The sequence below is a fragment of the Pteropus vampyrus genome, unplaced genomic scaffold (assembly GCF_000151845.1).
Source record: "Pteropus vampyrus isolate Shadow unplaced genomic scaffold, Pvam_2.0 Scaffold202, whole genome shotgun sequence".
NCBI classification, from domain to species: domain Eukaryota; kingdom Metazoa; phylum Chordata; class Mammalia; order Chiroptera; family Pteropodidae; genus Pteropus; species Pteropus vampyrus.
The window spans coordinates 2919363-2931468 of record NW_011888983.1 but is presented as its reverse complement, the minus strand read 5'-3'; the positions used below and the strand labels follow the sequence as shown (position 1 = coordinate 2931468).

General features: G+C 52.5%; 1 protein-coding gene across 1 annotated transcript in view; it reads right to left on the bottom strand.

The window, feature by feature from the left end:
* LOC105300142 (cadherin-23-like) overlaps nt 1-12106 on the bottom strand; it is a 93540-nt gene that overhangs the window by 3400 nt on the left and 78034 nt on the right. Inside the window, exons 20-25 of the mRNA XM_023537857.1 lie at nt 11813-11961; nt 7278-7413; nt 5412-5800; nt 4428-4529; nt 4102-4104; nt 162-311 (exon numbers count right to left, since the gene is read on the bottom strand). Of these exons, the coding sequence (XP_023393625.1) occupies nt 162-311; nt 4102-4104; nt 4428-4529; nt 5412-5800; nt 7278-7413; nt 11813-11961 (929 nt within the window). The remainder of the gene's footprint in view (nt 1-161; nt 312-4101; nt 4105-4427; nt 4530-5411; nt 5801-7277; nt 7414-11812; nt 11962-12106) is intronic.

Genomic DNA, 12106 nt, shown 5'->3' with positions numbered 1-12106 from the left:
TGGGGGAAGGGCAGGGTGGTCCTACTTGGGACTGGGCAGAGCCTGGATGACCCATTCTTCCTGCTCAGTGATGGGATTGCTTAAATGGCTCCCTCTAGCTGAGGGGCTGTGGGAGCCCCATATTGACAGGGGCGATCTGGGCTATTTCTCTCGATGCTCACCTGCCCGTTGCTGCCTGCGTCGGGGTCCCGGGCCTTGACGGTGGCCACGCGCTGGCCCACAGGGCAGTCCTCAGGCACACTGACCACCGAGTCGGAGGTGAAGTCAAACCGGGGACTGTTGTCATTCTCATCCAGCACAGTGATGTAGACCTGGACAGGTGACCGTGGCTAGAGACCTACCACCTCCTTCCCCACCCTAGCCCCAAACACCAGGGTCCCACCATGGGTCCATTGGGGACCAGACCTCCGATTGGTTCTGGAACGTCAGCTAGCTTTACGGGCCTGCCTAAGTCAATCCTGACTTTATGGAGGACGTGAGCACATTTCTTCTAGGAATCTGGTGGGGGAGGGCCACACAGACTCAAATGCTAGGGCTGGGACAGCATGGGAAGGGGCCTGGGGTGACTCAGAGGTGGCGGCCTGGGAGAACTGGAAGGCATGGGCCCTGGCAAAGGGAATGGAAGCTACTTAGCTCTAAATCTGTGAGGAAGTGCCAGCTTGGCACTGCCTTAGTTTCTTGTTTTTCAAGTGGAACTAAGATTCCAGATTTTTGTGTGAAATTAGGTGGTGATTAATAAAAACCGAAGAAAAAAAACGTGCAGGCTGGCTACCACACATCTGGCAGCCAGATATTGTCCAAAGGCCTCTTCGTTCACACTTCTGGATTAGAGGGAAGGAAACAGGGCTCAGGAGGAGGGGGGCCATGAGGTGGGTTGGTGGTCCCCTTGGGAAGAAGGCAGATGGGAAAGGGAAGAGAACATGCACATTGCGCCCGGAGAACGTATTGTTTGTGTCTACAGTGCTAGCTTTGCCTGCAGGGTCTGGATAGCAAGCCAGAGAAAGCTCTGCTGTGGGCATAGACTCCAGCCCACGATGGCCACTGTCATGAGGTGGGAAATACAAGTGCCCCTTAGGTTCACTGATGAGGAGGTTTGGTGGGTGGGAGGATGCTCAGGTTTTAGGAATTCCAGCCAGGCCTCTTCCCCAGGCCAGACCCCATCTTCTCCTTCCCCGGACCTGGGATTCTGGGTCCCAGGCTGCCTGACTCCTGCAGGACCCCACAGGGAGCCTGTGATACCTCCTGAGGAGATTCATTTCATCCTTCCTCCTAAACTGGGTTTTTCTTCTCAGTCCTAGCTGCACTCCTATCTTTAGGAGGCTTTTAAAACCACAAGGTAACAACTCTACCACTTACTAGCTGTGCTTTGCAGTAGGACTTTGCAGTAGGCTTTGCAGTAGGACCAACTCTACCACTTAGCTGTGCAATTTTGGAAAATGTTACTCGAACCCTCTAATTTTCCATTTTCTCACCTGAAAGTAGGAACAAGAACATCTACAGTACTGGGATATTGTGGGATATAAAAGGGCTAACAAAAACTTAAGGGGTGAAGCGAGGTGGTTCCTATCCAGCTTTCTGCCTGGCAGACAGGCACGGTCTCGCTCACCAAGACTCTGCTCATCCATCATGAATTTTTGTCAGGTAGTTCCATGATGTCCCAGAGCCCCCGTGTGCTCACCTGTGAAATGGGCGTAATCATGCCTACCATGCTGTTCTCAGGGCAAAAACAAACAAGACCCCTTTGCTCTGAATCCTCCCAAACTCTTCCACTTGGGTCAAGGCCTTGTTTTGGCTCTCTGTGCTTCCTCCCGCCACAAGGCCTTTGTATGCGCTGTTCCCTCTGCCTGAAATGTCTTGGCTGTGTAAACTCCTATGCTTTCTGGGGCTCTTAGCTTGAGTCTCTTTCTCAGGGAAGCCTACCTCAATTTCCCTGACATCTTATTATAGGCTCTCTCTTGTGGCATACATCTATTGGTGCGATAATTTGATCAGTCTTTCTCTGACTATATCTTATGCTTGTGAGGGCAGGGACTGTGTCTGATTTTGGTTTCCTGTGGTACCCCGAGTCCAGCGCAGAGCCTGGCACACAGTAGGTACTCCCTCTATGATTATTACTCTGATGGTCATGATGATGTTTGTCAGGTTCTTCTAGTAGTAGGGAGTCAGCTTCAGTGGATGAGGTCTACAGGAATTAGACATGAGTCTGTGTCCCCACCCAGGGCCTCATGGTCCAAATCTCCCTGCCCTGTCCCTTGAGGGCCTGAGGGTGTAACACTCAAGAACTCTTATGGTAGAGTCACCGCCTTCCCAGTCTGCCCGCTTCTGCTGCCTCCTCAACCCTCCCAGGGTCTGGGAGGAGTCAGGTATAGGTAAGCTGTGGTTTGGGGTTCCGGCCTCACAGAGGAAATGGTAGCACTTCTAAAAGGCCCCTCAGTCTGCCTCCACCCTAGTACCTCCAACAAGTTTTGGGCTGAAAGGGCTGGTGTATTTGGGGCAGTGGCCATGGAAGCCTCTGAGAGGAAGCCAGGGAAGAGCAAAGGGGTGGAGGTCCTGCTTTCTGGAAGAGAGTGAAGCGACTGTGGAAAAACAGGACTGTGCAGGAGGGTGTGCTCTGAAATGCCTGCTAGTCCATCAAAGGCAGTGGGCAGCCTGGTCCACGGAGGGGCTCCAGCAGCTCACAGGGAGCATCTTAGCTGCTTATCAGTCTCCACTTGGCCTCGGCTCCTGGGCTCCTCATGACAACAAGTTGTGAGGGACAACTGGCCCATTTTACAGATGAGGCTGCCGAGGCCCAGAGAGAGGGTCCCATGTAACCTGAGTCTCAGCTCCTCGGGCTGAGAGGGCCAGGAGCTGCAGGACACAGGGCACCTGTTCACTGCCCAACACTAAGGGTTCTGCTCATTGGCTGCCATCTGGGGCCCCTGGGAGGCCAAGGGGAGCTGTGTGGGTACAGTGCTGCTCATGGCTTCACTCACCCTCAGGCTAGTTTCGTGGACGGAGGGGTCTTTGGTGTATGGTTAAGCCACAGTCAGGGAGCCGGGCCCCCTCTAGGGAGCCATGAGGCAAGGACTCCAGCAGCCATGTTTGGCTCTTCGCCTTTAAGTTGATGTTACAGGGACTCAGTGGGGAGTGAAAATGTGGCTATAACCAAGGCTGATGATGAGCTGGACACCCATATGGTCTACAGATGGTCTCAGACCTGACTGGCCGGTGCCCAAGCTAAATCTATTGCTAAATGTTCTCATCACTGTAGGATGACCTATTACACTGTAGGTCTCCAGTGGACCCCTAGCGTGGGGCTCACCCCCATTTCATCCCCCTCAGCCTGAGGTCACCTGCCTGCCTCTCTCACCTCTCTCACGCTCCTAGGAAGCTTATCAGGCACCTCTGACTTCAGGGGTCACCCTCCCCAGTGTTCCCAGCATGAGGTCTCCCCTGCCTTTACTTAGAGTCCTTGAAGGAAGTGACTCATATCGTGACCATGGCTGCCCTTGCCCAGTATTCCCCAGGCCGTGGAGCTGTGAACTCCATTTTACATGCACCACAGTATAACAAGCTCCTTACACCAACCCACCAAGACAGGGAGGGGGTCCCCTTTGCAGACGCCACTCCCACAATATCCTTCTTCAAGATTAGTTTACGAGGGCTTCCTATCCACCATCTCCTGCCATCTCTATCACATCCTCCGAAGGCAGGGCTGCTGGCATGACCCTCATTTTAAAGCCGAAAAAATGAAGCACAGAGCAGTTGAGCAACTTGCCTGTGTCACACAGCTGGTGAGGGGCAGAGCTGGTACGCGGCCTCAGTGTTCTTGTCATTGTGGTTCCACCTACTCCTTTTTAGTACACCCCACCCCAGGATCCCATGGGGGCTCGGCAGGACACAGAAGGCAGAGAGAGCAGAGCTGGACATAGGGTACATGCCCGAGAGGGGTCTGGACTGGGATGGCTGTGAAGGGTCTGAGCAGGGACCTGCTGCAGACCCATCTACGTGTCTTTTCTTCGTGGGAGGCAGGAAGGTCCAGCACCATGCAAGGCCCAAGCCAGCACTGGCCACACAGCCAACAGCACAGGGAAGAGCCCCAGTCCACAGGCTACTCACCTTCTGTAGGCAGAGCCATCAGGAGGAGGCCAAGGGAGAGAAAAGACGAAGATGCAGGTAGTTAGAAGCTTGCAGCTCTTCCAGCCCCCACTCCAAGCAGCAGTCTGTTGAGGATGCCCCCAGCCCCCACCTGTCTAAGGTCTCCTCCCAGCCCAGGCTGCCTCGGAAGGTATGGCACGACCAGCTGCAGCACTGCCTCTGGGCTACTGAAACCCTTGTCCACCGGCCGGTCGGCATTTCGGGTGGCCGGTGAAGATGTGAGTTTGAAGGTGACCTGGGGTGGTGATGAGTGAACCTGTGGGGTTCTTACCCAGGGACCTACTCACCACAGTGGAGTCTACTTTGGGGCCACCGTCATCTGCCACCACCGTCAAGGTGTAGAAGTCACCTTTTTCCCGGTCCACCAGGCCTTTGACTGTGATCACACCCTGCAAGGAGGGGGCCAGATGGTCGACAACATTGCACCCACCAGGCAGAGCCCACCCAGCCCCCAAGCAGTCCCATGCTCCAGCCAAACCAGACTCCTCACTAACCCTGAACATTCTGCCCACTGTCACACACCCACGCCACTCTCTCTGCCTGACAAAACTTCTCCACATAGCTCTGTAGGTTAAAATCCTACTGTTCGCTCAATCCCACTCAGATGTCACTTCTTCCATGTAAGTTTCCTGTTTCCCCAGCCAGGTATGAGCACTCTCTTATTTGGACCCAGGAGGTGCTCCATTATACCTATATACTGTCATTCTTTTCACGTATTTCCATGTGATGCTGATTTGCATTCTTCATTATTCCCACTTCTACTCCTAGCCTGAGAACTCTTTGAAGGTTAGAAAGGGTCTTGTTCATCTTTGTATTCCCATTATGCCCCAGGCCTGGCACATTGTAGTGATTATTACCTTGCCTATTTTCAAAGAAGGGATTTTGATAAAAAACACACTAAAACAAAGATGAAAGAGTAAGATCCAGGCAGTAGATAAGAGATAGTTGCACTAGATGCCTAGCTTAAACTAGCTTTTGCAATGAAACATTTATATCTGAGCTTCCTAACAGCCAAGATAAAAAGGAAAACATGATGATCTGCATAGCTTTTGTTGTCTAGTAACAAGGACACCAGGTCGCCTAGGTATAAACTTTATCTTACTCTTAAATATGAAACGGGATATATTACAGAGATGTTTATTTCAGATACTTTATGACAAAGGGGACAGTGCTGTATATAGGAGCTCAATAATGGTTGGTTAGCTTTAAAAGAATTGAGCTCCCTGCTCTGAGAGAGAGCCCTTGCCACGTCTGTCCCAAGCCTCCCTCACCGTGATGGCATCTATCCTGAAGAGGGCTTTGGCCTGGGCGCTGGTGTAGGCATCAAAGCGATAGGTGATCTGGTTGATGTTGTCAATGGAGTAGGCCTGGACCCGCACAATCTCAGTGCCCAGTGCCAGGTTCTCCAAGATGGAGGCCTCATAGGAGGTGTTGGAGAACTGCACGGCCTCATCCAGCTCATTGAGCAAAGTGATGTAGACACTGCAAAAGCCCTGGTTGAAGGGGGGTGCTTGGTCAGTGGCGGACACGTTCATCAGGTAGCTGGTCTTGGTCTCATAGTCCAAGTAGTCCACGGTGATGATGAGCCCCGTGCTCTCGTCAATCTCGAACTTCCCCTCTGCGCCTGACAGGATGCGGTAGTTTACCAGGCCGCCATCCCCTGTAGGAGGATGCAAGAGGTTGGACAGTCCCAGATGAGTGGAGCTGCCCTGTGGTTTCCCATGGTGCCCACAGCATACCCACTGCTGTCCTAGAGGGACAGGGTGAGGGGCCTTGGCTGGCCTACCCAGCGTGCACTGTCCCCCATCTGTGGGCTGGATCATACCAAGGGATGTGGCAGAGGACAGTGTCAAGGTCTATGTGGACGGCAAGGTCCAGCACACAATGTTGGCCCCCCCTGGGGCCTGGTCTGGGCCTGAGAAATATGCTGGAGGGGTTTAGTTTTGCTCCTTAAGCTTCGAAATTTAAGCTCAAGCACCTCTCTTGTGTATTTGGACAAAGAGGGTAGAGAAATTAGGGATCACTTGTAGTGTCTAGGGTCATTGATCTAGAAAATGTTAGATCAACAGGGAAAGCATCCTCAGAGGTGGCCAAGCCTTCATCTGGTCCCTCTGGATGAAGAGTTCCAGTGCCAGGGACGCCTTCCCCATTCTCCTTATTTCTCTACCCCAAATCCCCGGGTCTTGGAATACACCCTTCAGCCAGGAGCAAGAGCTGGGCTTCCTTCGCTCGAGTCCACACACTTTGAGCGGAATGGTCATAAAACCACTCAGGAAATCCCAGACTTCCTTGAAATTATTTGCAAAACTCTGAATAGACCTGCATTTTTCTGGGGAGGGATTGACAGCTTCCACTTGTTTTTCAAAAGAATTCCTGAGCCAGCAAAGGTCATGAACCACTGTGCCACAGTGATACATATGACCTAAACTGTATAAATGTGCCACATAAGGGAGAACAATCCACCTAAGAGTGTTCAGACCAATTTCTGCCTCCACTCTATCCTGTGCCCCAGGTGAGCTGGGGATGCTGAGAGCCACCAGAACAGCTAATATGAAGGAAGGGCAGGAACCTGAGAAACTAGGAGCAGCTCAGGAGCCTCTTTGGGGCACAGTGGAACCCCAGGAAAGAGCTCCTCTCTGGCTGTACCCCTGGCTTAGGGCACAGGCCCAGATAGCCAGGCTCCATGAAGATGGCCATAGTGACCTGGCCATGTTTTCCTTCATTTTGCACTGCTAACTGTGGCCACCTCTGGGGCTTGGGGCCCTCAGTGAGGCCCAGGCTGCCTTCAGGGCAGACCATTGCCTTGTGGAACAGGTTGTGCTGCCTCTTGTAAAGCCCGTGTGTGCCAGGCCCGGAGCCTCGGCTGGATGGAGGAGCCAGGCCTCAGCCAGCTTTCTGGCAAGTACTTTATTTCTCCTAGCCCTGCCCAGCCCCCAGCCAAAGGCTAGCTGGGAGCTGCTGGGTCCTGCAATGACGAAGCTGGACTTCTCAAACTTGTGACCTCTCCTCTCTCCATCCAGAGATTGAGACAACTCCCTCTAACTCCAGCCCTGACAGGCTCCACAGGAGCAGGAGGGGTAAGCTGAGGAGGGTCATTCTAGGGAATGGGGCCCCCTGGCTTCCCCTGCTGGCCTTACCAGTGTCTCGGTCTGTGGCTCGAACAACAATGACCGATGTGCCAATGCCTGCGGTCTCTCGAAGAGCCAGGCGGCTGTACTGCTGCTGCGTGAACACAGGGGCCTCGTCATTGACATCCTCCACATATACTATCACCTGTAGGAGCCAGACCAGGGCAGAAGGTCAGTCAGTGAGGCTGTCCAGTTGGTTACCGTGTCCTCCCACCTCGCACAGTATCTGGCACATGGCAGGTGCTCAAACATCATTTGTTGAGGAAAGAACTTTATCTTACTCTTGGCTCTGCCACTAACCTTGTGGGAACTTGTGACTAATTAGTAAATCTTTCGAGCCATCAGGTTTCTCAGTTATGAAACAGTAATATTGATATAATAATTCATGCCCCATGTCACTCCCAGGGTTGTAATGAAGATAAAATGATCCGGACTTTGCAAAAGTGCTTGAAAAGGTTTAAAGTGACCTCATTCAAATACCAAAATGTATCTGGGAGACTAGACATAAAACTGTTAATTATGATTGTAGCAGAGAATGTCAGTTCTAACTCCTCTAGATTCTCAGGCATCTTCTCTGGGTGTTTTCACTGCCAGTGGTCAGCACCCGCTGAGGCTGCTGGAACCCACACTCAGAGAGCAGAAGTGTCTGGGAATTACGTCCCCTGGGGCAGGCCTTACCTACTGACTGATGGGCACACAGTATAAATATTCCAGCTTCCCGAGCTGGAATGGTGACTCTCTCCAGAGCTCTCTGTGGAACTGGGTCAAAGTTCCCTTTGTGCTACTTTGCTGTCTTTCCTTCCTGGTCCCTTCAGGCTTTTCCTGGGAACACTTGCTATTAAGCGCTTTCACACCAATCCTTATGTCAGGATTTGCTTCTGAGGATGTCATCCAGGATAGTGGCTATGTCTGAATTGTGGAATTATGCATAATTTTCATCACTGCTTATCCATACTTTCTAATTTCTCTTTCATTAACATGTGCATCTTGCGTAACAAAAACGAAAGTTTAAAAGATGTTTACGGAGAGATGTAAACTTCTTTTTGTCATACCACCTGCCCCCACCTCTCACACAGAAGCATGGGGAGGATGTGGCCCATGGATGGGCAGAACCAGGGCTGGGTCCAGAAGGACCAGTATGGTGGGGGAGGGGAGTTAAACTACAGAGTATTGGTGCTCCAGAAGCAGCAGTGAGCCCGGGGCTCCTGACTCTTTTCCCCAGATGGGAGACAGGGGCTCAGAGGTGGGGAGTGACTCGCCCAAGGCCTCCCGTAACTGAGAGGGCTGGAAAGGTTCTTCTGGTTTCAGTCTACTAAGACTACTGCTCTTCGCTCTATGCTGGGGGCGAGCTGGCCCTAGAACAGGAGAGACACCCTCCTTCCAGCCTGACAGAGCCAGGGCCAGCAGAACTTGCCAGAAGAGTGGAGGGGGAGCAAATGGGGCAGGAGCAATGATGCACAACACAGATTTTACACGCGGTCACAGCACTAACGGTGGAGCCCAAGGCACAGACTATCCAAGAACGCGAATATTTAGTTTCTAGTTGATCACTGCCCCTGGGATCAGCCCTGGCTTCTGTTCTAGGTTTAGATGGAAATTAGTTGGAGAGAAGTGAAGAGGCTTCTGTTGGTATAAGCAGGAACGGCGGCCTAACTGGTGGAGAATTCTGGGGTGGGTGGGGTGGCAGAGCTAGGGTGAGGTGATGTATACGGGGATAAAGGTTTCTCTACGTCTCTGCTCCTGGGGTTCCTGTAGCCCTGGTGTGTCATCAGATTTTCACATGCAGGCACCCAGAACCCACTATGCAAACTAAAGTGCCCACTCCAGAACACAGCTGTTTACAAGCCGGAACCTTCTAAGTTTGGCTTCCCCAGGAACTTGGCTGGGCAGATCCTGGGTGGGGTGGGTGTGGGGAGGAATTTGCATGGATGAATTTCGGGAACTCTTTCTGTAAACAGAAACTAACCATCTATCTTTCAAAACTGTGAGCCTTCCCCTTCCTGAGTCTGCTTGTCCAAATGGCCTTAAGTTCAAGGTCGAAGGGAGAAAACAGGGCTAGTCTGACAGTACAATAAAAAGAAGAGGGAGGTAAACATGGAGCCTGGGTGTGGCCCATCCTCCAATGAGGCTGGCAACATGCCGCTCTGGTTGGTTTCGGCTTTGTTTTTAGCAGCAGAGACAGAAGGCAAAATGGTATGTGGTTTGCGAACCTGAGAGACCCAGATGTACAGGAAACACACAGGTCTGCCGAATTCTTGCTGAGCAGAAGAGCTCAGCTAATGAGCTCCTGGGCTCCCTGGAGAACCAGCCCCACTTTCCATCCAGTGCTGTGCCCTCCATCAAGGATGGGACAGGGGATGCGTGTGTGTGTGTGCATACTTGCAATGTGTACGAGACCTCTGGTCTCCATGAGGAGCGTTTCACTCCGTGCTCCCTGGCTCTTCCATCTGGCCTGTCCCTGTTCTCTGAGGCAGAAACTGGAGAATGTGGATGGTCCCCAGGAAAATGAATCCAGGGCAAAGCTGGAGTCTCCACATCATCTTCAGGAAGGTCCCAACTTTTCTGGGGCTCAAGGGTATATGGAGGCTGTGTACTACAGGGGCCATGCAGCCCCCACCTCATGGGCCAGCTCCCACATTCCCACCTCAGTATGACTCTGGGAATAAGGCAGCAGTCTTCTGAACAGGCTTGTGTGAGAGCGTGGGACAGTGGTTAAGAGAAGCCCGGCTGACTGCCTGGTGCCTCTATCTTTACCTCTCTGTGACCCTAAACACGTTGGCCAATCCCTTTCTATCTCAGTCTCATCTATAAAACGGGTATAACAACAGTGCTTACCTCATAGGGCTAATACGAGGATTAAATGAGTTCAAGTACGTGAAGCACTAAGGAAAGTGCCTGGCACAGAGTAAGTACGATATGAGGGTTTATTATTCCTCAGGATTCCTGAGGAGAGGAGCAAAAGGAGGGTGGCCAAGCTGGTGTGGCTCTGGATGTCCCACCCTGGCACGAACTGGCACAGCCTGGCTTTGATCTGTTTTTCACAGTGCCTTGGGGTGCTGCATTCTATTTTTAAAGATACGTGGCTAAAAGAGATTTGCAGCCGCAATGCTGGAGAGAGGTGCTCACCTGCTCCTGGGAGGGTGAGGAGCGAGGGGGCCACAAGGAGGGTTGTGGTTAGGCAGCTTGAAGTCCAGGGAGCCACCCAAGCTATGCTAATGTCAGTCACTCTGTGGCCTGAAGCTGGCCCGACAAAGAGCAGGTTCTGACGTGGGTGTGATCACATGAATAAGCAACTCAGTCATGCAGGTGAGCGTGGCTGTGTGGGACTGCCTGAGTGTATGTTCAAGTAATGGTTTCACCTTCAGTCACCAGGGCCCTGGAATTGTTCCAAGTAGCCCCAAGGCATAAAAATCCAAGGGGTCTGCCCCCTCAGCCATCTCCACCTAGGTAGATCTCACTCGGAGGGAAGGGGCAGCCATGAGGAACCCTTTTCCATCTCTTTCCGGGACAGAGCTTTGGGGATACCAGCAGGGGATGGGCCAAGGCTGAGTCACCTGTTCCCCAGCACCCCTGCGTGATGGTGACCCCAGGCAGGCCTCTGTTCATTGTTTCCAGCCTGAGGGAAACAGCGGGTAGAGATAGGGCTGATAAGAGGAGCCGATTCTGCCCCACTCAGTTCTGGGTAAAAGTCCCTTGGCCTGACTTTTCCCACTCCCTCCTACTCTTCACGTATGGGGTCTGACTCACTTTCCACCCGGTTTAGGGGAAGGGGCTGTGAGCTGCTGAGTATGCAGTGGGGGTAGGATGGGGTGATCTTGAGAGGTCATCTCAGTTATTCCCCTGCCACTTGGTAGGCGTGTGCATAAACCAGCCCAGCTGGGGGGAATATTTGTGTGTCTGTTTTTGACCATTCATGGAGATGAAGGCTGATTTGATTTCAGCTGCCTAGAGGAGAGGCCCAAGGTGAATAAGGGTGGGCAGAAAAGACTAAATTTGACAGAACAGCTGGAAGTTGTCACCAGGGCATTAGGGGGACACTTTCAGTGGAAAGAGCACTGAACTTGGACTCAAAAGACCTGAGCTCAGAAGTCTATTGCTAATGACTTTTCTGTGCCTCAGTTTCCTCATTTGTAAAATGAAGTTGGCAACATCTACATCTCCAAGATCACATATATGAGATTTCCGTGGCTCATTGTAGAGAGTCATGTGACTATAGGGGGTTAGTATGGTAAGAACACCTCTTTCATTCTTTTGGACAGATATCAATATCATTGGCCCCCTTCCACATTTGGAGAAACCGAGGCTCAGAGCCAAGATCCTAGGCTGGGCTAAGCCTGTGGCACCCTCCACTGTACCTTTTAGCTCCAGGTGTCATTCAGCACCTAAATCAGCGATAGCCTTGCCCCACCAGGCCCCAGAGAGGGGCCATCTCCTCTTCACCTAGGGCATTGGCCCAGCCCTGAAGTCAGTGCTAAAGGGGATGTAGGGCTTCACGATCTGCTGACTGGCTATCCAAGAGCTGCCCAGCCCGCCCCCGACCTCACCCTGACAGAGCTCCGCATAGGGCCCAGGTCGTGGTTGTAGGCCTCCACTATCAGCACGTGGGATGAGTCCTGCTCCCGGTCCAGGGCCTGGGGTCCTCGCATCAGAAGTCCACTGCTGACGTGGATCCGGAAGTTATTGCCATGGTTACCTGTAGGGAGAGATAGAAAAGATGCATGAGTTCTGTCCTGGAGCAGGATCCTCATGGAATCATGGGGTGGGCAGAGAGCGGGGGGAAGAAGGGGTCCCAGACCCCCAGAATGCTGACCCTGCCCAGAGGCCTCAGGAGCTTGGCC